Source organism: Myripristis murdjan, chromosome 11 (assembly GCF_902150065.1).
Source record: "Myripristis murdjan chromosome 11, fMyrMur1.1, whole genome shotgun sequence".
Lineage (NCBI taxonomy): Eukaryota > Metazoa > Chordata > Actinopteri > Holocentriformes > Holocentridae > Myripristis > Myripristis murdjan.
In genome coordinates, this window is record NC_043990.1 from 4526767 (window position 1) to 4553139 (window position 26373).

Genomic DNA, 26373 nt, shown 5'->3' on the forward strand with positions numbered 1-26373 from the left:
ACGTTTCATTCTCTCCTCTCTACTGGTGGGGCTTTTATTTTGGAAAGGAACTAAATCTACAGACATATGGGTGTTGCCCAACATAAACTCAAAGCAACAGTTGCAAAATCGTTTTCACAAAACCTGTCAAGAGTTATTTACATTCACTGTCATCAAGCCTCTGGGTTGTCGCTATTGGTCACTGTTGAATAAGGGACGTCTTCCACGGCCAATCCTCTCCCTCCATGGGGGGGAAGGGGCGGGGCTTGTCTGCATACCTCAGACTGGCACAGTGCAGAGCCACTTCCTGCAGAGAGATGAGACAAAAGCTTTTGTTGAAAACTGGTTATAGCAGATATCAGCCTGCATCAATGCAATACGAATAGGCAAATAAATAAATACAGGAATAAATTAAAGTCTAACTACATTCCTTTAATATCCAGAGCAACTTAAAATCAATGTGATGGTCAAGCAGGCTGAAATTCTTACCAACATGACAAGCAGCAAAGTAAAGAGGTCAAAGGTCAGAGCTACATCTACTCGGGAAGTAAAAAGCTAAACTAGCAATGGAGACAGACACAATGTTTTTTTCTTTCTTTCTCTCTTTTCCTTTAAAATCGAGGGCATGTAGAGGAGAAATGTGACTGACCTCGCTCATCTTTAGACTCAGACTGTGTCCAGCAGCAGACTTTAACCTGGAGAGAAAGGAGAACAGAGCAAAGCCACGCTCTCTGTGCAAACACAGCGCCATTTGTTCAGATTCAACAAGCCTCTGAGTGGGAGAACTGACCACTTTCTGACTGAACTTTGTATTTTAAATCATTGACAATAGCAGGAAACTCTTGTCTCATAAAACAGTTAAAAAAGGAGAAATTGCCTGCCCACTTTGTCCTGTATAGGTGATTAAAAAAAAATTGGTTTCCTGTGCGAGCGAGATGCGTGCAGAGTCGGGTGTGTTCTCCAAAATGTTGGCTTTTCAGGAACTGAACTAACCCATCTTGCATTTAGTTTGCTGACAAAGTTTTTTCACACGATCCACTGGCTTCTGAAAAGGTTTTTTTTTTTTAGGTCCAAGTGGTCAGAGAATTTCATTAAACCCAGATAGAAGCAGAGAGTTTCAATGTAAGGGGAGATAAACAAATGAGCAAATGTGAATTCATTTAATTGTGTAAAGGTTAATAATATACAGATACACACCACAGAGTTTTTTTTTTTTTTTTTAACTTCACTTTCAGCCCCTGAAACTGGGTGGAGTTTCCCTTCACATGCGAGCTGCTTCACTGAACGGAGATCAGTTAAGCCAGCCTGTTCTTCTGACCTTGGCCACCACTGGGCAAGCTGCCAACCTGACTTCAAATCAGATCCTGCCTGCTGTGCATCACTGCATGACTCAGAGGGGGGGAGGCAAGTGAAACCGAAAGCAAAGGCAAGGCGCACAGACGGCAAGTGGACCCCTCACGCAATCTGTCCTCAACAAAAGAACTACTTTTTCCCTTTTGGCACATTCAGATCTCAGAAAAGAGAGGAGTGTTCGTCAGGAGGCATTTGAAGAGGAACTTCCAAGATCCTGCTCTTAACTCTGCTTTCTTCAACATGCCAGACACTCAGCTGTGTTTGGAGGCGCTGTCGGCTCTCTGCGGCTGCAGGGTCGAGCCGACCAGCGTTGACTCCCAGCTGACGCCTCAGGACTTGGTCAACATCGTCGCCCTCAAGGAGTTTTACAGGCAGGAGGGCTTCCAGACCCTCGAGTATCCCAGCATAGGGTCTCTGTCCCTGCAGGAGGCGGACGATGTGGACCTGTACGGGCCCCCTCCTGCGCTGACCGCGGGCCCGGCTGAGAGCGCCGGAGCCGCAGCCACGGTGAAAATCAACCCGGCGGACTTCTTCCACCCTCAGTACGACTACGACTTCACCAACATCAAGGTAAGAGACTGAAACTCTTTTTTTTTTTTTAGTCATCTGATGAAACCAAACGCACCACAAGGCAGGCCAAGCACGCCTACACGTTTTTTTTTTTCTAACCACAACTTTTTCTCTTAATAAATTCAAGTTCAAATTCAAATGGATGGCATGGCAGGACGCAGACCTATGCTGCCAGAGCAATAAGGGAAATTAATAGATTATAGTTGTGATATAAATATTAACAAGGATTAAACACAGACATCCAACACAGGGAGAAAATCCGGGATGATTTTACTTATTTGTTTAATACAGGTGTGGTCCAAAGTGAATGCGCAAGAAAGTCAAACACAAGCAAGCACCAAAGTATTTTCTCCATTTGTGAGTCAAAGAGTCTGATGTGGTTATGAACGGTGGTTCACGTCTTCAAAGGAGTTATTATGCATCCACAAGAATCACATAAAACAACTGACAAAAAAAAAATCTGGCAACAAAGGACGTTATTTTATGTTTCACTCTTTCACATAAGTTTATTTTTTTATCAGTTACTGGCTGTGTATGGAGAAAATCTGTATGTTAATTAATAACCAGGACCAAAATGTCACAACTGGCTCACTTTAACCAGGTCAAGCTCAGAGCCTCATTATGAGAAAACCAGATGACTGGCTTACTTCCACAAACTGGCTGTTGTGGTTTGCTGAGTGAACACCTCAACGCTTTCACTTTTGATTTTCACCAAACCCACTTTCCAGAACTGTGGCTATACCCTATTTACAATAAAAAAAAAAAAAAAAAAAAAAAAAAAAAAACATGTTGGTGAGCCGCCCTGCCTATTTCCTCCTGTTGTAGAGTTTTGTTTTAGAAGAAACGGCGTGTTGGAAAGTCAACACAGGTTAACAGGCGGCTGCAGTTTTTACATACTTCAGCAGGCACATCGCAGCTCTTACTGGAATTGGGCCGGAGGGCGGTGACTCTGGGCATGAAAATGTAGAGCTGCATTCACCGATGCCTTTCACCTTGTGCTGCATGTAAGTCACAGTTGCCAGCTCGCCAACTCTGACAGCAGATTCAGCAGCTGCTCAGACCCACTGACAACTTTATGTGTCAAAAGCAGCAAGCAACAAATCAACATGTTGCTGAACCACAGGGAGCACATGTTCAGATGCTGATTCCCAAATCATTTAACAGCAAATGTCAAGATCAAAATCAAAATCAAGATTCTTTTTTTGTCTCCCTTGGGAGAAATTTGGTTTGGATGCAGGGTACTGCTGCATGGACAATAAAAACAGCCACAAGGCAATAAATACACATGAGACGGTGAATACACATGAGAAAAAAAACAGTGCAATAGAAAAATTGTACAAGGGCAATATACACAATAAAAAAACATACAGGAACAATGTGCAAAAACGTTGGCTCATCCTGTGTGTGCAGCTCATGCCCATTTGCACTATTTGCTCGTCTGATCCAACGAGATCTGATGGCGGCACTTCCCATTTGGGACGTCACAAGAACCAATATTTAAAGTCAATTACCAACTAGTGTTCTTAGTATCTAGTATCAGTGCAACTTGATCCCTCCCTCTGTTACTCAGTGTTGATGAAATACTGAAACAATGTGAGTAAAGTTCAGGTTTTATTTAGAAATGTGGAAAACAAAATGACATCCCCTGACCTGAACTCTCATAGTGAGCAAAAAAAGGGAAAAAAAAGGGAACATAAAGGGGAAAATGGATGACAGTGAGTGCAGTGGGTGCAGAGTGGGCAATTATTACAATGAAATAATATCCGATAATTAAATAAAACAGCTGAATCAAATAAAAACAAGATCAGAATCAAAAATCAGAATAAGACCACTGCATTTGCTGTCACATTTGGACATTTTGGGCAGTTTCTCTTATGTGAAGTCAGTATTTTGTTAAGCTGCTTTGTTTTCTACTTGTAAAATGGTGTTATTCTAATGCCGCCTCCTGTGTGTTTAAATACTTGAATCAAAAAGCTTCTGTTTGATTGTTAATATTTAGCCAACTGCTACTTGCCAACAATTTTCTACAATGTCTGATGACTTTCTGAGCGGCCAATATACAGGTGTCAGCACAGGAAAGTTCAAGAAGCTGTCCATGTTTCTTCAACAATGTCACTGACGCAAAATGATTCACATTTATTGCATCTGCTGATTCAACTGATTGTGTCTCTGATTCTGCTGATCCCTCTGTCCATCATCCCAGGACGGCAACAAGAAGTTCTTGCGGGGTAACGAGCAGTACCTCCGTCCCTGCGGCTGGAACCGGGTCGCCCTGCGGGTTCTGAACAAATACGACGGCGGGGACGGCTGGCTTGGGACAGGCAGCGACGCCTGGCCCGTCTCCTACCACGGACACGGAATGGACGGCTCGCTCGGCATCATCGTGACCCACAAGGCGGACTGCGTGGACGAGCCCGGGTTTCTAGACGCCGCCGCAGCTTCTATCACCATCCCCCAGACGAAGGGCAGAGGGGTGTACTCGACCCGGGATGTCTGCATCGCAGAGAAGTTCTGCAAGAAGTTCAAGTCCAAGGTGGACGGGAAGACCTACAAGGTGGTTCTTCAGAGCCGGATCAACCCGAACAAGAGGAAGGAGTGCCAGAGAGAAAATTACTGGCTGATCTACGTGCCAGAGGGATCCAATGACATTCAGACGAGGGCCATCGTGCAGGAGTCCCTCCGTCCTTACGGGCTGCTGCTGAAGCAGGTGTGAGCCGGGCCGTCGCACAACATATATATGAAAATGTGAGATGTGAAAATATGAACTACATTAACTACTACATTAAGAGTCTCCACACACTGCCTACCTTGACCTGTAGCTGCCTCTTTTGTATAAACAACAGTCTGACAAACGCAGAGATAAGATTGTCTGACTGTTTTAGTTTTAAAACGGGAATATTCATCTTCATCTTTAGAGAAACGGGTGGAAGAAAAGTTTTTTTCTCTCTTTGACAAAGCATTAGTTTCTTTATCTTGACCCTGTTGTTACTTTATCTTGCAATGTGAATTACAGATTGGGCAGTTGGGTTGTTTCAAAGCACTTTGTGACAAACCTGCTAGAGGCGCTTCATAATTTAATCTCCCTGTTGATTTGAAATTGTGCTCTGATTAATATGCACTACTTGTGAATGAAGCAGTAAATAAAAGGACTACGGTAAACGTGCAGTTATGGTTTCATTCCTGCGAACTTTTGTCGACTAGTTAAGCAGTTCAGCTCAAAATGAGTCTCAATGTGGTGTTTGGACATAGAGAGGATTTATAGGTAAATAAGCTGCAGTCACTTTAAATTCTCAGAAAACTCCAAATAAAGCTCTTCTTCAGCTGAGAGGTTGGTTCTGTGCTGCCATCTAGTGGTGTTTTCTCTCTCTCTCTCTCTCTCTCTCTCTCTCTCTCTCTCTCTCTCTCTCTCTCTCTCTCTCTCTCTCTCTCTCTCTCTCTCTCTCTCTCTCTCTCTCTCTCTCTCTCTCTCTCTCTCTCTCTCTCTCTCTCTCTCTCTGGTAGGTAACAAACTGGCCCTGCACAGAACTGCTGCTAAAGTAGTAGGACTGAATCTATTGAGCGATCATTTCAAGCACTTTTTGCTGATTGCACACCCACTTCTTCAAGGGGCAAGAGATACGAGTCTTACTGCCCTGCAGCACAAAATCAGTGTGAAATGAGCAGGGTTGTCGATTAAAGACTCCATGGTTCCTTTAAAAGCTGGTGACATTTCTGGGTTTGGAAAAAAAAAAAAAAAAATCCTTTTCAGTCCTGTTCTCTGTTTGGCTTTGAATTACAGAGCTGTAGCACAAAAAATGGGAAAAACACATAGAGGATTTCCATTTATGGCATATGTGGCTATTTTAAATAACCATATATGAAATGTATTCAAACATAACACATTTTCATATATGGACGCCTTAAATACCATATATTACAAATTCATGACCATATCAGGAAAATATGTTGTTTTCATATTCGCACATATTTATCGTACACATGCATCTTCAACATATATGGACTACAGCAGACCTGCAGTACTCGAGTCCGACTTGGACCACTTTTTTCATGACTCGTGACTCGACTCGGACTCATCTTTTTTTTCTCATTTTTTTTCTCTCTTTTTTGTCACACAGAGGCATAGAAACCTATTTTCTGTACTAAATGAGGTTAGTGGAAACTAGTGCGAGTGTCGTGAACTTCCTCCCACCTATCTCCCAGCTATCAGAGGTTACTTTCAGCGTATATCAGCTCTGTGACTGATGTTTTGTTCAAATATGAATACACGGGCAACATACTACATGGGGCAACATTTCTCTGGTGAACGGTACGGATGGAAGTCAATACAATATCATCATGATATGACAGCACTGCAAGTTTAAAGATCCTGCAATATGCTGAGTATTGCGATAACATGTATGCAATATAGTGCAATGTATTACCTATTTTCACCTGCTAGTTTTGTACTTAAAGGGAAACTTGGTTTTCATTCTGTTCGTCTCACTTCACTCATTTTTATTGCAGCAAAATGGGACAGACTGACCAACTCTGTCAGAAAAACCTGTCCGAAATGTTGGATCGATGCTTGGTGACACAGTATTGATGCTTGGCGTCGGTGTATCCATACAATACTGCCACACAGCTATGCTCTGCTGTGCTGTATTGATCATACATGTTCATATATTACATTTGTGTGACGCTTACGTACCTGAACAGAAGCTGAATCCCAGGAAACACAGGAAGCAGAGTGGAAGTGAAACCGGACACCGCCTCGGTTTGTTCTGGGTTGACTCCTCCTCGCCGGCCGGAAACACAAACGTAAGAAACACTTTGTTGATTAAAAAAAAAAAAAAAAAAAAATTCTTTCTCGTGTGTCTCTTCTCGTGTGTTCCTTCTATCTGCCACCTCTCCACACCGGACACAGAGTGAACCAAGAGCTTTAGGAGGGCAGCTGCTTGGTTCACCGTCATGTGGTCCTGCTGGCCTCAGTCCACAATAAAAAGCCTCACGCAGCTTTTCCTAACCACAAGCAGCAGGTGGTGACATTTAGATGCTTTGTGCAACAGGTAACATGTCATTAAAAACACCCCTTGAATTTATCCAAGGAGGATTTGATGACTGTAACAGCAGCCTTTACAAGTATGTGTGGTGAACGCTGGGGGCTAAGTCTCTAATTATGGTTTTGTTCCTGGCGCCGTGGAGCCTCAGTGTTTTAGTCTTTTTGAGTTTACCAGCTCTGTCCACAAAGCTCCAGTGGGAAACTGCCAGCTCTGTCTGAACAGGGAACAATACTTAGATTATTCTTGGGGGAACAGCTCATGGCTTTAGAATTTAACTTCATACTTTTGCATGAAGCTACAGGTAGTGTTATACCTGCTTCCAGACCTGTCAATCACACGTTCACTCGAAAACATTTTGAGCGATTCTGCAGAATTTTGAAGATGGAAGCGAATATCAGGCAAACACTGCACAGTGGTAGGCTGAAAGCCAAAATCTGTTTTTACTTTGATGGCCTAAAAAACAACAGAGGCTCAATAGAAAATCTGTATCTTTCTATCTATCTGTTGCTTATTATAAAATGCTCTAGCTGCTGTCTTTCATTAAATATGCCATCTGGACCAGGTCTGCCTTGGAAACCAGCTCCTTGCTCTGAGGACAAACTGAACCAAGCTCAGATTTGGTGCTGAAACAATCGGTCGATTAAATGATTCAACAGGAAATCGATCACACTTTTGATAAACAATAGTCATCTCTCAAGTAAAAAGGCCAAACATTGTGTGATTCCAGCTTCACTAAGATCACTAAGTCTTCCTTTTCTCCGTTCAGATCATTATAAAAGTAAAACTTTGGGTATGTTTTGGCTGCAGGTGAGACTAAGAGAGCAATCTGAAGACATCACCTTTATTTTTGACACTAGTACTGACTAAATCATAAATTGATTAATTGAAGAAAAAAATCTGTAGATTAACCAGCACTGAAAAAAAAACACCTTTTGAAGCTCTACTCAAAACAACAAGACGAAAGGCATAAAAAGAACTCCCGTGTAACAGCAAGATGAACGCCTCTGCCAAAACACAGAGCGCCCTCACACCAACCGGCACAGAAAGACCTGCTGGCCAGGTGACAGCTGGCTGTGGTTTCACTGAATTTGCATTTTTTCTTGGTGAGCAGAGGAGTGAGCTGGTCTGAGCGCAGGTGGCACCAGGTGATCACACAGCTGGCGGTGAGGCTGCAGAGGTCTGCAGGTGAGAGGGGAGAGCAACAACTGCATGGAGGGAGAAGCAGAACCAGGATTATTAGATTATTTTCATTTTCTTTATCCATTATTTGTTTTTCCAAAAGGTCAGTTAATCATGCATCTATGAAGCGGGTTAGCAGCTCAAAATGATATCTTCAGTGCTTCTTTTTGTCTGACCAGCAGCCAAACACCCCCTGAATGCAGCCTTGAAAATCCTGGAGAAACCTTGAAAGTTCATCAGAACGACCCTGAGCTCTGTGGCCTGTCGCTCTGTCCTCACACCTGCACCTCTGAGCTGATACAGCAGCTTGAAAACGGCATTAAAAAAAAAACAAAAAAAAAAACACTTTTTTAAGTATCTGTGCCGTCCAGTCAGAACCAGAGACACACTGCAGATTAATTTCCCTTCAAGTGCAGAAAAGCAACACCTGGAAAGCCAGCGAGCAGCCCCCTGAATGTGAAAGGTGAGTGTGGAGACCCTGACGCTCACCTGTCATTCATCCTGTCACCTGCCCCCACCCATCAATATAATATATATGAACTGGCAAAGTAGAGCAGGCATGCATGGTAGATCTGACATAATAAACCCCCAGTGTGCAGTAGCAAACTGCTGTGTGTGTGTGTGTGTGTGTGTGTGTGTGTGTGTGTTTCATTAAATGTCCTGTGCACGGTGAAGACACGGTGGGAGGATGCAGACCCTGCACATGCATGAAAACTTATCATTTCCCCGTAAACACAAATATCGGGAAAAGTTTCTTCTCGCGCCGAGCTGCAGGGCTGGTGTCGATTTCCTCCGTTAAGTTTCGTTTCTGACTCTCAGCCGCGAGGATTCATCAAGTCCAACCAAAGCGGCAAGCGCAATATCCCGGTTTCCTTCAAAATTAAAGCACAAAAGTTCAGCGTTGTCTCTCGATCTCCTGTTTTCTCCTCGCTGTGCAGCCGAGCGTCGTTCAGAAACACAGAAATACAAATCTATTTCTAATTCTAGTGGAGATCTCACGGTTTCCAAAGACAACAAATATGGCCTGCACAATTACAGGGGAAATGTGCGTAAAATGATGCATCAGAATCAGAATCAGAAATGCTTTATTGATCCCCGAGGGTAAACTGGATCAGCTACATCTGCTCAAATTCTCAAGAGAATAATTAAATTATAAGAAAAAGAAATGAGAAATATAAAAACAAGTGCCTTGGAAATTTGTAAAAGAGCAGTGTGTATAAAGTGTGTGTTATGTGTACGGAAAAAACATGTATATTATGTCTAAATATGTGCATGACATCTTTTTTATTATTAGAAATAATGTGATATATAATAACAGCAATCAACTTTGAAGCTTCTTTAGGAGAATTTTTAAGGGAAAATCAGAATTTAAGGGGTTAAATAAATTAATTTAAGTCTGCTAATGATCAACCAGTTAAAGAATGAGCTAAAGTAGGCTACTTGTACGGAAAAAATAGAGTAGGCCATATCATTTTCTGAGTGGGCTATGTTATATGAAGTTATACTAATTTTGCACATCTTTAAAAATGAGGGACTGGGAAGAAGCAGTACTATAAGTATTTATATTTATGCATGAATCTTACTTAACCAAATTTGTTAGTTAGGTAGTATTGAATGTCTTACAGTGCCTGTCTAAATCAGAGCATCTTATTTTGAAATGTGCAGACCGGATGTGTGTGTGTGAGTGTGTGCAGGATCAGGTTTTGATCCCAGCCTGCAGCAACAGGCTCTCAGTGTGTCGTGTCTTTACCTGCACGGCTGCAGCGAGGAGAGGCTCCCATCAGCAGAGATGGCATCGCAGAGAGCACACTGGTAAGAATTATTTTTTTAATTTAACATCACAGAGATTCAGGCTGCCTTCCTCTCTTCTTAATGATTAGTGATTATTTTTTAAATTTTATTTTATTTTTAACACTGTTTACCGCATGCTTATTTTTTATTCATTCAATTATTGATTTTTATTTTATTTTATTTCTTTCAGTTATTTCCAATATGTCAGATAGAATAAGTATTTGAGCAGCCAGCTTGTCAGTCTGTATATTTTCGCTGTCGCTGTTATAATAAAGATCATTCTGGGCAGGCAGTTTGGGTTCCTGCCCCGTGGAGTCGCGCTCGGCTGCAGCGCATCAGACCACAGCCTGCAGCCGCAGTTTCGTTTCCGAGAAAACTCACGACTCCGCACGTCGAAACGAAACCGACCTGCGCTCCCTGTCAGCTCAGCCAGGGGCGAAAATCCCATTTCATTATCGGGGGAGAAAATAAACAGCAAAATTCAGAGAGTAATTCTTGAAGGGGACATGAAAAAAAAAAAAAAAAAAAACTGTATCTCCCTCTTTCTCTCTGACGCTCCTTTGAAACTTGCCGTGCAGCGTTGAGCCCTCAGCATGTTCATGTTTTAAATAATGGTATTCAAAGCGATAATTCTCTAACCAAATTTCTTTGCTCACTGTTCTATTTCCACTACAGTCCATCAAAGTAGCTTTACAAGAACTAGAAACTCCAAATAAGCTGTAAAACAGGAGGAAATACCTTGAATAATCCAACTACATGAAAGCGTTCCTCAAAAAACATATTTATTGTAGTGTCAACAAAAAACAAAGCAAGATATGGCATCAAATAGTGACATACAGTATATGTTTGAGCTGTACACTGCCCCTTTTAGATAAAATAAGAAAATGAAATCAAACTATGCCACAAAATAATGCAAGGCCTACACAGCATCAGACTCAAAGTACAAATAGCCTACTTTAAATGGAAAAAAAAAAAAAGATATATATCTAGATATAAATTTTATGTATGGAGGGGTCTTGTCCCCCTCTGAGCTCAGCCCACTGGTGTTAAACACACATCTGCATGCAGCTGAACCCTCTTATTACTATAATTAAACTAAATCTGCCTGGATTTATTTGGTGTTTATGGTTGTAGAATTGTCAGTAATGTGTGATGAGTGAGTGATTTGCTCATTTTTCCAATAAAATTTCAACTTTCAGTACCTGGCAGTTATTCAATATTTTCTGTGTGTTCTGACTGTGTAATAACAGATTAAAGGGGAAAAAAAGAGAGAAAATGGATTAGGAATTTTCAGTTTTATAACAACACAGGAACTCTGCAATGACATGAGCAAACAGTTTTAAGTGAACAATTTGAACTTTGAACTTCCTTACATGTGTATAAAAAAGTGTCAGTCCTGGGCTTTCAGAGGTCCTTTTTTCAGCCGCCTATCACAGTCACTGTCCAGGCGTGTTTAGTACAGTGTGAAATTCCATGAAACAGTTCCTGTCCAGCTGCAAACAGAGGCCAACGTTGCAGACCTGACACTGCCAGGGTGTGCTCCTCTTGCACAGAGTGCACTGCCTGCGCCCCATGCTGGCTCTCTGGGTCTTCTCGTGCCCTGTGCTGGTTGGAACGGGGAAGTGGTCAGAACTGGGGCGTTTCTGTGGCCCGCCCTCCAGTGGGACACCGAGCAGGTACGCAGCAAGCTCCTCCTGGAACTGCTGCCGTGTTTTGGGCCTCTGCTGCTGGTTGGCACACAGCTCCTTGTGGAGGATGTAGCTGTTAGTTACAGCAATGTCCACAAAATGCTGGAAGACTGTGATGTGCCACCTCCTGGTTCGCCTGTGGACCGAGTTGGTTCCCAGCATCTGGTCCGATGTGTCCACCCCTCCCATGTACTTGTTGTACTCGCTGATGGCTGTTGGTCTTGCGACAGGGATCCTTTGGAGTTGCCCGTCCTCTGTCCTCAGCCAGCGGAGCACTGTCTCCCCGCTGTACACAGGGTGCACAGTGGTACAGATGGAGACCTCCCTGGTGTCCATCCACTTCACGTATAAAAGGTCATCATCCCTAATCCAGCGAATGGAACCTCTTGGTGACTTTTTATTCAGGTCATTTTCAGTGCTGGATGGAGCACCAGTTATCCCCTGCCTATAGGTCCCACAGGCCCCAAATCCCTGCTGCTGCAGATGTCGAAAGAGTTGGGGGCTTGTGTAGAAATTGTCGCAGTACACAATGTAACCAGACCCCAGGTAGTTCTTATTTACAAGGGATGCCACCACATCGAATGGAAGCCCCTTCCCTGATGCGGTTTTTGACTTCCCTGTGTAGAGTCTGAAGTCAACAGTGTAGCCATTGACATCAGCCAGCACAAAAAACTTCAGCCCCCACTTGGTGGGTTTGGCCTTCATGTACTGCTTCATGCTAATTCTGGCCTTTGTGGCAACCATCCTCTCATCCACCGAGATGTGCTGCTTTGGATGGTACACGGTCATGCAGCGGTTCCTGATCATATCCAGAAGAGGTCTGACCCGGTGGAGACTGTCATATTCCTCTGTGCCCTTCTTCTGGTCGTTCAGCGCATCCTTTTCTGGATCGCTCATGTGCAGGCTGGCAGAAATTGCCATAAACCTGTCCCTGGACATCTTGGTGGAGGGGAAGGGCACTTGAAATATGGTCTTCGTCCTCCAAAGGTCAAGCAGTTTTGGCAGGTGCAGCACTGCCATGTATAAGAGTAAGCCCAGGTATTTTTTCATCTCCTCTGGTGTAATCTCTGTCCAGCTGTATTTTCTCCCTCTTTGCAGATTTCTGGCTGCATTTTTGTTGGTGTTAATACACAAAATTTTCAAAACCTCTGCATCAAAAAAGTGGGAGAAAATTTCACCTGGAGAGGGATTGCCAGAGTTGAGAGGTGGCTGAACCCCTGGGGTTCTCTTTGGTGTGAACCTGGGTAGGCGGGGGTTGATGTCAGGATCCGCCTCGGTTCTCCACTCGATCTCAGCACAATGTGGTGACCGACTTCGGTCAGCATCTCCTCCATGGCTGCGAACATCTCCTCTACAACTGCGGCTGCGGCGGCGGCCACGTCCGTCACCATTGCTGGTGTACTCTGGTTCACTGGATGACCTAAAAGTAAAAGAAATATGAGATAAGACAGAAATTCATTCACCCCAAATGGAAATGTATTTTCCCATTTGCAATTAGCCAGATAAAAGAAATATAATAGCATGAGAATAAGAAGTGAAAATAATAATATAAAACATATGCACATTACACATAAAAATGAACAATAATGTTGCACTGAAGTTGAATCTAACTTTGAGCTAAATAAATATCTACTGTGCACTGATAAAAACAGCCAAGGCACACTAGATGGCCCTAAAAAGTCAAAGTATGAGAGGTATTAGATAAGATAGAGATCTATTCATCCCAATGTAAATGTAAATCAGATGAAATGCAAAAATGAATAAGCAAGATAAAAAAAAATTAACCGCATAAAAATAAATTGTGAAAGTAATAATTAATACAAAACATCTGCAGATTACACATTACGGACATACGAGCTGTGGTCCAGTGAAGCTGTGGAGAAGTTACAGGCGTGCCACAATGACTTTTTCTGTCGCTTTGAAAAACAATGGGACAATCCTGTTACCATCCCCCGTGACACCTCTTCCTCCACCACACCCACCCTCACAGTAGGAGAGGAGGCTTCCTCTCCACAGCTCTGCAATCCAGAGTCACCTCCTCCCCCACCTCACCTTTCACCAGTGTGAGCAGATTAAGAGGCAGAACCCCTGCAAAGCTGCCAGACCGGACTCTGTCTCACCCTCCACCCTGAAACTGATCAGCCGTCTCCAGCGTTCACACACACATATTCAACACCTCACTGGAGATCGGGCTGGGCGATTTGGCCTTTTATTAGTATCTCGATATTTTTAGGCCATATCACGATACACGATATATATCTCGATATTTTGCCTTAGCCTCGAGATGATGCTTTGATGCATACAATCGAACCAGAATGGCAATACTTGATATGTATATATACTGATATTTGGGGGAGGGGTGGTTGTCAGGTCACAGAGAGAGAGGCTGTGTGTGATGGACACAGGGAGAGGGAGAGGAGAAATAGGTGCGAACTTGCGGCCCATGGGAAGAAACGTATTGCTTTTTTAATGCAAAATGAGCTATATCGATAGAAACGATACTGTCCCGTGTTATATCGCGTTTAGCAGGGAAAGTGACTGGCTGCAATCTTTAATCTCTGCAAGAACTGTGCGTGTCCAGGACCTGGAAACCTGGAAAAGTTTGATCCCCTCTGCAGTGGCTTCATCAACACAGCCAGGGACCACAATAGACACGGACACTGAATCCCCCACCCACCCACACACACACACATACACACACACATACACACACACACTCTCTACAATGCAATATTTGAATTGTAAATTTATATATGAAGAGTTCATTTGCAAAAACAGATATCTCCATTTGAATTTATTAAACCTTTTCAAACTTTTTTGAATGTTATTAAAATTTACTTTATATTTATTTCTATTTTTTTATATGTTTATTTAGCCTGGCATAATGTTTATTATCCTAAATCATGCTTTCTGTGTGTGTGTACTCCAAGCAGTATCAGTGAAAAAAGTGTATTCTTTTAAGGATGGCTTTTATCTGTTTTTGCAAATGAACTCTTCATATTTTATTTTTCCAGATCGTTTTCCCTGTGTGTTATTTATTTATGCGAAGCACCTTAACTCCGAGTCAAATTCCTTGTTTGTGAAAACTTGGCAATAAAGATCTTTCCGATTCTGATTCTGATCATGAAAAGTAACGTTGTACTGAAGTTGAATCTAACTTTAAGGTAAATAAATATCCAACACTGATGGAAAGCTGGCCTGAACACAAGTCTTCTACATACTCAGCCTCAGAAGGGGTCTCTCCCTCCTCGTCGCTCATCGGTGCCGCTTCATCAAACCACTTGGGACGCTTTCTCAGCCTGGTTGGCGTCCTTCGCGTGTTTTCGAGCTCCATATTTCGGCAAAACTCAATAAAACTCTCCAAAATGTGGTGCACGGTGACCTCCTGCTCTCACTCGTCGGTGCTTCCTGCAGCAGCTCGCCTTCCCGCGGTCAATCAATCTTTGTTTTACCGTAACGACTAGTGTATCATGCACACACCAGCGGAAGGTCCGGTGCTCTGCTTTTCAGAAACAGTTTGTTCACAGGAGTTACGGTACTGAGAGGCTCCTGTTACAAAAGCATGACACGCTGGGGGTTCTTGTCTGTGATTGGACGGTCGTGCCGCAGTAGTCTAGATTGGCCACTCCCCCTTTTTTTTACGGCAGATTTGGCGGCCATCTTGAAGCGGTCGACTGCCCAAACGCACAGAGTGGGACTTGGTCACAATAATAAAGCTTGTCGATGGAAAATGCCTCGACATTGTGCAGCCTACGATTATAAAAACCGACGTACTGCACAATACAGACAACAGGGAATCACCTTCCACATGTAAGACACATGTTTAGTTTTATTTGGTCATTATAACTTACCCATTATTACTGCAGGGACCACCTGAGCCCCCCCCAAAAGCTAGGGAAACCCTGTACTCAGTGTGCATTTTAAACAAATTCCCTCAAGCCATTCTCACAGCATAGACTGTTTAATGTATATTTTGGGTCTAATGTTAATGCTTGACTTTCTACTGAGCCATTGCACTCATTATTATTTAGCTCTTGTTTTTTTTTTTTTTTTTTTTTTTTTACGGACTAGTTATATACATTATATTTTAATTATTTAAACTGCCCCACAATTCCATCTCATTTGTAATCCGGAAGCCAAGCAACTACATTTTCGTTTTTTTTTTTTTTTTTTTTTTTTGTGCAATGACAAAGAAAGTCTAAGTCTATTTGAATACTAATGTGTGTGTGATCCTTGGTGGTCTGGCAGAGTGTTCACAGGTACAATAACTACATGAGAACCTCAGATGAAGAACCATATTTTTTCACATTTTAGATCACATTTCACATTAATGTGTATATATTTACCTTGAATTTGATTATATCAGAAAGAAAATGATCAAATGAGGCCCTCTGACAAAGAACCATATATGCATGCTGTCACATTTTAGATAATCATCAATATTTCCACATTTTAGATAACCATCAACATTACACTATTTAGACTAATATGCCTATCACATTAATGTGCATATATTTAACTTGAAAACTGATAATGTGTCCTTATTCTGACAAAATATATTTCTTCCATAGGCCTAATCTTTTGATATATGGCCATGAGAAACCGAAATTGATAACAAATGGACTGACAGACATCTTAAAATTCGCTATGTCTAAAGTATGCTTTCTGATTGGCATCTGAGGGGAAAAAAACATGCTTCTAGCGAGAATTCAGCCCGGGTCTATAAATATTACGTCTTGTGTGATAACAACTATACCACTACAACTTCAAAATATTCAAGGGGAATAGATATTTATTTCCGAAAGCTTGTATTGGTAATGCACAGTGAATCGCGGGTTGACCGCAGCAAGATGGCGCCGCCGTCGGACGTCAGTCTACCGGGATTCCAGCGTAATAAGGCGTCCAGTCTACCCTCTATGAGTCTACCCCTGCGTTCCAAATCGCATACTTATACTTTTTACTTTTAGTATGTACTGCAGCTGCCCTTAAAAAGTATGTAGTTTAGTATTGGGACATACTAATTCTTTTTTACCCTACTAAATAGTATGGTAGTATGGGTATTGGAACACAGGGAATCTATATATGTCTGTGGCGGTAGTCCTGGGAGCTACCGTAATGACACGTATGTAGGCGCAAAGCTCCGTTTCTCTGCTTTACGGCAGTTTTTAAAGTTTCTGGATATGAATAAAAAAAATTTCCCGAGAATGATGAATGTGTTGATAGCCAGATCGTGGGACGGATCTTTTATCAATATACCATACATGATATTTTCTTTTTTTCTTTTATTTATTTATTTTTATTCATAAAAGGATTCATGAAAAAAAGACCGAACTTTTTCATTTTTCATAAGGAACTTTGTCATTACCTGAAATGTATGGAGAAGAAAAATGCAGTGAAGCTCTGCAACTGAAAAGCCCTAGCTCTCACCCCTTTTTTTTTTTTTTTTTAATTTAATTAATTTATTTTTTGCTTTCATTTATATTTATTTGTTGTCTCTCCTCTTAAATTTTATTTCTGTGGTTTATTTTATTTAACGTGCAATAACCTGAGACTTGCCTTTTTTCATTCTATGTAACACAGGATGGACCATGCCATTATGTATTGTACATTTGAATGTAAATTAAGTATTACAAACAAACAAACAAACAAACAAACAAACAAACAAATAAATAAAGTTTCTGGAAATCATAAAAACAGTCTAGGAGTTATGGATATGAGAAGTAGGCATGGGGCTGACATAATAGGAAAAAAAGGGTTTTAATTTAACACTCTCTTGCACTTTCTCACTCTTAGTCAGTAATTATTTCAGTTCTATAAGATGCTTAATATATATTGCCGTGCATATTAGATGAACTGATTTGCCAATTAAGCATCAACATGAAACAGAAACTCTTATAAATAGCCACACATGTAAACAGTAAAAATAATAATAATACTTAAAATATCTATATGATGAAAAAGCCTTTCTTCCTTTTTTCTTTCATTGATAAAAAGAATTATTATGATGGGATTCCCTTGTTATTACAAATTGTTAAAATGCTCACTTTTCCTCATGAACTCTGATTCTTTCAGGTATCTCCCGTGTCTCCAAAGTCTCCTGATCAGCACTTTAGTCGGTTAGTATCACTTTCATACCATTTTATACCATGTCAGTCGATAAAAGGCACAAGGCTGACTTTGACAAACCTGATTGTTCAGTATAGAAATCATGTGTAATTATTTGTCGGGTTATGTAATCGTTTGAACTTGGGCCTGCTTTTTCTGAGTAACTTTAGTTGACAAAACTGCATTTTTCTTGAGGGAAGCATTGCTGTAGATCAGATTTTGTACAATGTGAAGTTACGGCTTGTAAAACTACATACCATGGAGTTGCGGCCGTGCTGGAGGTCAGGCCTTGGGCTTCAGTGGTTGAATATTAAAATTAACATTGGTTGCTTTGCTGAATTAGTTACAGCTGAGTGATTTGGAGTTGAAACCAGGCCACACTAATCCAGAGAAATATGAAATGCATCGTCCTCCATTGTGCCTTTCCGTCCACGTTAAAACAACATTTTCATCCACCACAAACAGAAATTTTCGCAAAACACCGATATTTTGTTGTACTCGGTGTTGCCACCTTGGAAACTTTGTCAGTAGATTTAGCGAGTTTTCAAACCCGCTCGGCAACTTTATCAATCAAAAGTGACTGATGATAAATTGAGCAACGTTCTCTGATATGAAATATTTAGCTTTAGCTGCTTTTATCAGCTTTCGTTAGTTTGGCTTTCATCAGCTACTTGGTTAAGGTTAGGAAAGGGCCAGTTCAGGGAAAAGTAAAGGTTAAGGTTAGGAAACTTAACACAACATTCGCTGAGATGACCTCAGTTAGTGACCTCTAGTGACTTTTTGGGACAGCCAGTAGAGCGACTCTTCTAACACAAAAGCTGACAACATTGTGTACTATAGGCAGTGAAAATGGTTGGCTGAAGTTCTGCATGCACTTATAGCTTATAGTATTTGGACAGTGACACAATATTCATAATTTTGCCCTTGCACAGCACCACAGTGTATTTGAAATGGAGTAATCGAGATGTGACTGAAGTGCAGACTTTCAGGTTTAATTTAAGGGGTTGAACAAAAATATGATATGAACCGTTTAGGAATGACAGTCAGTTTTATACACAGTCACCCCGTTTTCAGAGGCTCAGAGGTAATTGAACAAACTATACATAACACACATAACTATAATTATAAGGAATGTGTTCAGTATTTGGAGGAAAATCCATTGCAGTGTATGCCTGTCTGAAGTCTGGAAGCCATGGACAACATCACCAAACTCTGAGTTTCCTCCCTTGAGCCACTCTGCCAAGCCTCTCCTGCAGCTCCTCCTGCAGCTCCTCCTGCAGCTCCTCCTGCAGCTCCTCCTGCAGCTCCCTGCTCTGCGGGTCTGACTGAATTCCTCTCTCATCCACTCCAGATGTCCTCTGTGGTCTTCCAGGCCTTTTGGTGTTGCTGAGCTCACCAGTGCATTCCTTCTTTTTCAGGATTTGCCAAACCGTTGATTTGGCTCTGTCTGTCGGATAGATTTTTTGTGTTTTTTTTCTCTTTGGATCGCATGTTGAGGGATCTGATAAACAGCTACCAAATGCAAATGCAAAAACTTGGAATGAACTCTAGGCCTTTTATTTTCTTAATTTGTCATTGAATAACAAAGGAAAAGGCCAAACCTGGTCATGAAACTGCCTTTTAGTCAAGTGTCCAAAAACCTTTGAGCCTCTGAAAATACGGTGACTGTGCATAAAACTGGCTGTAATTCCTAAAGTTAATTCCATATTTCTGTTCAACCCCTTAAACTAAATCTGAAATTTCTGCACTTCAGTCACATCTTGATTACTCCGTTTCAAATCCACTGTGGTGATGTGCAAGGGCAAAATTATGAATATTGTGTCACTGTCCAAATACTTCTGGACAGTAACTGTAATTAGCTGGGATTATACACGAGCCATGGGTGATATTTCATCCCATTTTCCTCTCCCAAGGCTTTGTACCTAGTCACAAGACGGCGCCAAACCAATACCACAGCCCCCATATGTACATAACTGCCTCAGAAAAAAGATAATAAAGCGTAAACAATAAGTGAAATTACACTGAAATCCAACAAATGTCCCATAATGTGAGGAAAAGTCTGCATTTTCAGATTTCTCCGGCCTCGGTGTGTAGGGCTGAACTCAAGACCTGACCACAAATAATGAAATATAAAAAACCAAGTCTCCCTAATCAGCATTACTCTTACTTATAATGTTATTAAATTAATGTACATTAACGGTTTACATCAATTTCTCAGGGATCTCCCTCTTCCTCGTTAAATCTTTAGTCGTTATTTGCACACACACAGTTCTGCAGTGTTGAAGAAAATTCACTGTAGTCCAATCTAGGAGTTTGCTGTAATGGTGTGAGTTTATTAAAGTATACCGGCACACTGGTGAACTGACCGACACAGAGGATATCTGGCACGGTGAGCTGACCAAGAGCAATGTCAGGGGGAGACCTTTATACAGTGAGTACAGACAGTATGTAAATAGGCAGAGAACAAAAGGTGAGGGAAGGTATTGTACGACAGTGATCAAGGTATTGTAAGGCAGTGATCAAGGTATTGTAAGACAGTGATCAAGGTATTGTAAGACAGTGATCAAGGTATTGTAAGGCAGTGATCAAGGTATTGTAAGACAGTGATCAAGGTATTGTAAGGCAGTGATCAAGGTATTGTAAGACAGTGATCAAGGTATTGTAAGGCAGTGATCAAGGTATTGTAAGGCAGTGATCAAGGTATTGTAAGGCAGTGATCAAGGTATTGTAAGACAGTGATCAAGGTATTGTAAGGCAGTGATCAAGGTGCTGTAAGACAGTGATCAAGGTATTGTAAGGCAGTGATCAGGCAGGGTGCGGTTCCAAATGGGAACAAAGACATGGTAAGTGTTCATGTGCATGCCTAAAGGATTGAATGCCGAGCCCAGACGACAGGATGGGCCCGTCAATTAGCTGAATCAATCAGACGTCCTGAATCAATCAGGAAGTCTGAGCCACCCGAAATGTGTATTTTGCTTCCACTGCAGTGAGCCTCCATGATGGCGCCGGGGGGGTTTGCAGTAAAATCTGTCACTCACCTGCGTCTCTCCCCCCAGAGGCCTCCGCCCTGCCGCCCCACTCCTCCACCCCCGTGCCCGTCTCCTCCCTGGTGGGCGGCCAGGCGGTGCTTCCCTGCAGCTGGACGTCCCGTCTGAGCCGGCCGGCGGCCTCGGCCTGCCGCGTGCAGTGGCAGACCCCCGTGGGGCGGGCGGAGGTTCCCGAGGAGCGGCTGGAGGCCGGGGACTGCTCTCTGGTTGTGAACGACGTCCAGTTCGGGGACGTGGGGCTGTACGAGAGCGTCCTGCTGCTGCAGGGGGAGCGGCCGCAGAGGACCGTGATCATTCAGAGCGTCAGGCTGGCTGTGTTCGGTCAGTCTCTTTCCTCTTTCTCCTTTCTTCTTTCCTCTCCTTTTTTAATCTCACCTGCTATCTCAATATCTCATTTTTTGCCTTTCTAATTTTCATCTGTCACATCATTTGCTTCCTTTTTTTTCATATCTAATCTAATCTAATCATCTAATGTCCTTGGTGCTTTTCTCATATTTTCTGATTGTTCTCCTCTAGTTTTCTCATCTAATGCCTTCTTATCTTGTGTAATTTAATCCCATTTCTCCTCACATTCTTATTCTTAATCTATTTTCTGACGTCTGTTAATGTCATCTATTTCCATCTCATCTGTTCCTGACGCATCTTTGTCATCTCCTTTTTCCTTTTCTGATCCATTTTCTTGTTTTATTCTTCTGTCACCCTCTGTTCTTTCTTTCGTCTCATGTTAATCTCGTTTTATCTCATTTTCATTTCCTTTTCTCATCTAATCTCTTCTGCTGTTGTCCTCTCATCTCTTTTCTTTTATCTCATGCCGTTTCATCACATCTCTTGTATTTCTCATCTCATTTGCTCTTGTCTTTTGTCATTTTCATCCATTGTCCTTGTCATTCTTCTCATTTAATCTCATCTCTCCCTTTACATCTTGTCTCCTTTTCTCATCTAATCTCTTCTCATTTTATGCTGTTGTCTTTTCATCTTTTCTTTTAATCTCACTTAATCCCATCTTTCATCATTTATTTCCCTGTCCTGTTTTCTGCTGATCTTTTAACTTCATCTCATTTTATCTTTTCTCATCTCTTCATTCTATCATGTCATCCTTTTTTATCTTTAATCTCATGTATTCTCTTCTCACCTCATGTCTCTTCCTTTCAGCTCTCTTTCATCTCACCCACTTAATCTCATTTTCGCTCTTAATCTGTGGACTCAGCTGCCAGTGGCCTCCGTCTGGTCTTTGAAGTTGATGAATCTGTTCTTGTTCTCTCCATCAGACCATAAGTCGGTGCAGTCCCGCGCTCCGGGGGAGGACATGGTTCTGCAGCTGCACACGCCTCGCGCCCTCCGAGTCGTCTTCCAGGACAGGTGAACTGCTGACCTGTAATCCAGGAGTTTCATTCCAAAATAATTTATCCACCATTTGGGGAAAAAAAACACCAACTTAAGATCATCTGAAGAACTTTAGATAAACTTTAGATCCGGATATAACTGATGTGGCTCCAAAAATGACCTGAATTTCATGTATTTTCATGACTTTTGCATGAATTTTTGGAATGAAACCCATCATTTTACTCACCTTATTCACCGTATGGCTTTAATGGACTGGGTGTACAAAGATGGCAGCCACCAAAGTGCCGTCAGCTGTAAGGCAGCGCAAAAACATCCAAAAGTTGACATGGCCTTTTGGCATTTCAGAAACGCTGTGTGGGTGCTGCTGAGTCAAAACCTTCATTTGAGTTGAGCTTTCTGACGCACCTCTTATACAAAACCAGCATTTCCAACATTAAAAATAAAAAACGACAGAAACTGCATGCTCTGGTTAGATGTACAAGAAAGGTATTGCACAAAGCTGCATCTACACCTTCGCATTCACACGTTTATCCTGCAGCTTGTCCAGGTCGCATGCCTCAGTTAACAAACTGCTCACACTGACACTTCGCATCTCTACTTTCTTAACGCAAAGTACGGAAAGGGAATTTGCACAGAGGATGAGGGAAAAAGAGAGGGAAGAGAGGCTCTTGGGCAACAATGGGCTTTAATCCGGCTTCAAATCTGCAAGTACATGGTTTGAACTTTTTCCCTGTAGAGTCGACGGGACACCGGCTCGGCTGCTGTCCCCACCTGCAGTCCCGGTTTTATGCATCTTTGCATTGCAACACATTTTTTAGCTTTTTGTGAACAGCAAAGACGTGAATGTCTCCGTGTTGTGAGTTATGGGCCCAAAAACAGGCCTTTCAGGGTCATTTTGTTGTTGGGCAGCGCATGTTCCTTCTTGCTGCAGATAAATGGCCGATGGTAGACACATCTTGGAAATATTTCAGGATCTAAAACATCAGTGATAAATGTTAGGTTGTAGTGTCACAACTCGTAAAAGACGACAGAGAGGAGGAGCACATGGACCAGAATGCAATGCAGCAACAAGACAAGCTGCTTTTTTTTCGGCCTGGAAACTGAAACTCTCAAACTGAAACAACACTGACAACGGTAGACCTTATGGTTGCCACTGTGGTTGTGGACGTTCATGAACACTTGATTTTATTTTTCATTTCCGTTCTGGCCACTGTTGAGTTTCTGCATCACTCTATTGATCCAGCAGCAAACTGAGCTGTGCTGATGTCCACAGGAACGGCTCCGAGTGGTCGGATCTGTGGACGAGGGGGGAAGCAAAGAATCCACGCATGCAGAAAGACCCAGACAGAGAGCAGCTGACCTTGAGGAGCGTGCAGAGGTCAGATGAGGGGATGTACAAGGTTCTGGACGAGCAGGGCCTGGCGGTCAGCACCGTGCAGCTCACTGTGGAAGGTAAGACGCAGCCAGGAAACTCAAACCTATATAAAAGCTGAATTACTGGTCCAAAAAGGTGTCCAGTTTAAACACTGCAAAAACTCAAAATCTTACCAAGATTATTTGTCTTATTTCAAGTCAAAATGTCTTATTACTAGTCAAAATATCTCATTACACTTAAAATAAGACATGATCAGCACAGAAGTAACTTGTTTTTAGTCAACTGTCTCTTGTTTCAAGTGAAAATTTGCTTGAAACAAGTGAAAATTTGCTTGTTTCATTGGCAAAATTTGTTTCTTGTTTCTAGCTAATTTTCACTGATTTCAAGTGAATTTTCACTTTTTCCAACTGGCAAATTTTGCCAATGAAACAAGCAAATTTTCACTTGTTTCAAGCAAATTTTCACTTGAAACAAGAGACAGTTGACTAAAAACAAGTTACTTCTGAGGTGATCATGTCTTATTTTAAGTGTAATGAGATATTTTGACTAGTAATACGACATTTTTGACTTGAAATAAGACAAATAATTTTGGTAAGATTTTGAGTTTTTGCAGTGAAATGCAGCCAGAGTAAAAGTTAGTTACTTTCCATGTAATTTTAAAAGCAAGAGCGATTTAAATAGAAATGACAAAAATTAGCCCAATGACTCTTCTGTTGTCTGCGCTGACTGGCAGTTCACTTTGGATGAAAAATGCAAAGCCACTCTATGATTTTCTGCTTTCCCGTGCGTACAGAGGCACAAAATATGTTTTTGTGGCCGAGCTCACATCTGTATTGTGCACGGTCTGCAGAAAACCCGGACGAACAGAGAGAGAGGAGAGAGGAAGTAACGCAGCCGCAGACATAAATAAATACAGCCGCTGTGGATTTTTGATTTTGATGTAAAACGACCGGATCTCACAGAATTGAACCTTCATGATCATTTTTTTTGGTAGCACATAAATGATAAGACAAGCCTTTTTGTCATGACAATTTGCCATTCAAGAGCTGCTGATGTGACACATTTAAAATGAATTATATTTAACATACAACACATACCATCAGATAAGATAATGCACATTCCCTGTATGATATTGCACTTCCCTGTGTTTCACTTGTATGAAATAAAATACATAAATTACAGACTAAAGATAATACAGATGATAAGACTGAGAAGCTGAGATAGATACTACTACAAAGCATATTTGTACGGTTTAGGAAGTGACTGATCTTTTTTCATAGTGAGGTGAGGTGAGGTTCAACCACAAATGGTGAGATCAGCTTCCTGCATCGCTGCTTCTGTCTCTGTTAGTTTCTGTTCCTGTGAGCCGAGATGATTTCCCATCACCGGCCACGCCGCACGCCGCACAACCAGCAGCACAACTCCGTCCGCTGCAGCCACAATTTGTGATTCAGACTCAGTTTTAACATCAAAGTCGTGCATTGAGTGGCTTTTAATTTTCATTTTTATTCAAATGTGACTCTCCCACAGAGGGCGGCACGGCTCTGAAAATCCACCACAATCAGGAAAGTCAAGTACTACTCGGTAAGGAAATACCATTGAATTTCTGTAAAAAAAAAAAAAAAAAAAAAACAGACTCAATTCAACTAAAAACAGTCACATGTAAAGTGAAGAAAACAGCAAAATCATGGCTTTGATTTTGTCTCTCTCCAGGCGACGTCAGCAGGAGCGGCTGTTGGACACCACGAGCTGCGTTGGGTCTCGTCTCCGGCCTGCTGATCCTGCATCTCGTCTAGGAAAAGTCTCTACTGAGGAATATCTATAAACTCCACTTGAAGATTTTGTGAAATGAAGAATCGACTTTTTTTTTTTTAGACATTGAAAATATTGTCCTCCAGGTCACTTGTGTTTGCGGTTGTGAATGTAGTGAGCAGGTGGATGTTTTGAGTCGCTGTGTGGTTTGGTGAGCGAGTGACTCGGACTTTTGCACGACAGGCGAACAGATTCCTAACAGCTCCGACTGGATTCACACGGGAACAAGGAGTGATTTCCAAACGGTTTTCGTGTATTCCTGAAAAACAAATCATAGCCTACAAGCTGAGCAAAGTACGGTCAAAATTCAACGTGGGGCTGAGGAATTTGATTCTGTCGTTTTCAGTTTTTCCACACTTTGAGAAATCTGTCGCTTTTTTCAGATCGTCTCCAACAACAGCCACAACAAACACTCTACTCATTCACATTATTTATTTCCAAAGGTCATTAAGCACATGATTCTTACTCTAAAACGTAGCCTAGCTGAAAACTAATTCTCTAATTCTGATGGGTTTATATGTGCAGTAAAGGATTAATGGACGGGTGAATTAATTGCACTTAAAATAATTAACAAGGGGGATGTTCCATTGAAGAATCAACAAAATCTAACATGATAAATATTAAAATAGTCAGGTTATGAATAAAAATACTGTGTATTGTCTGCTGTAAATCCAGCTTGAGTTGTCCTCTTTGAGATGCACTTTAGTTTGGTTCTTGTGTTAAGAAGTTGGTTCATACAAGTGTTGAATTTCTGTGTTTGCAAAAGTACTGGAGCAGTCTTGTAACTCTAAAAATGTTTTATTTTTCCATTCTGCATTTCAATTTATATTATTCAATACATTTCTGAAATAAATGCAAACCAAATGATGACATTACATTTACATGTTTCATTGGAAAACTCTTGGTTCACACTGGAATGCCTTCATGTACAGAGCAGAAAAAAAAACAAAAAAAAAAACAACAGAGCGATGCGACGAAACCCGGACAGGCAACAACTCAGGAAAGGCACACGACAACGTAGCTGAGACTCCCACACACACACACACACACACACAAACACACAAACACACAAACACACACACAGATACAAG

General features: G+C 41.7%; 2 protein-coding genes across 2 annotated transcripts; both read left to right on the plus strand.

Annotated features, from left to right (window-relative positions):
- The first annotated feature begins 1290 nt into the window (after positions 1-1290).
- Positions 1291-5057, plus strand: LOC115367385 (uncharacterized). The gene is made up of 2 exons (XM_030063092.1): positions 1291-1902; positions 4106-5057. The coding sequence occupies exons 1-2, from the start codon at positions 1573-1575 to the stop codon at positions 4613-4615; spliced, it is 840 nt and encodes a 279-aa protein (XP_029918952.1). The 5' UTR covers positions 1291-1572; the 3' UTR covers positions 4616-5057.
- A 4811-nt stretch (positions 5058-9868) lies between these two features.
- Positions 9869-26365, plus strand: igldcp (Ig-like domain-containing protein). The gene is made up of 7 exons (XM_030063095.1): positions 9869-9932; positions 17672-17715; positions 20761-21072; positions 22020-22110; positions 23369-23547; positions 25001-25054; positions 25184-26365. Exons 1-7 carry the CDS (start codon positions 9910-9912, stop codon positions 25264-25266), a joined length of 786 nt encoding a protein of 261 aa, XP_029918955.1. The 5' UTR covers positions 9869-9909; the 3' UTR covers positions 25267-26365.
- Positions 26366-26373: the final 8 nt, after the last annotated feature.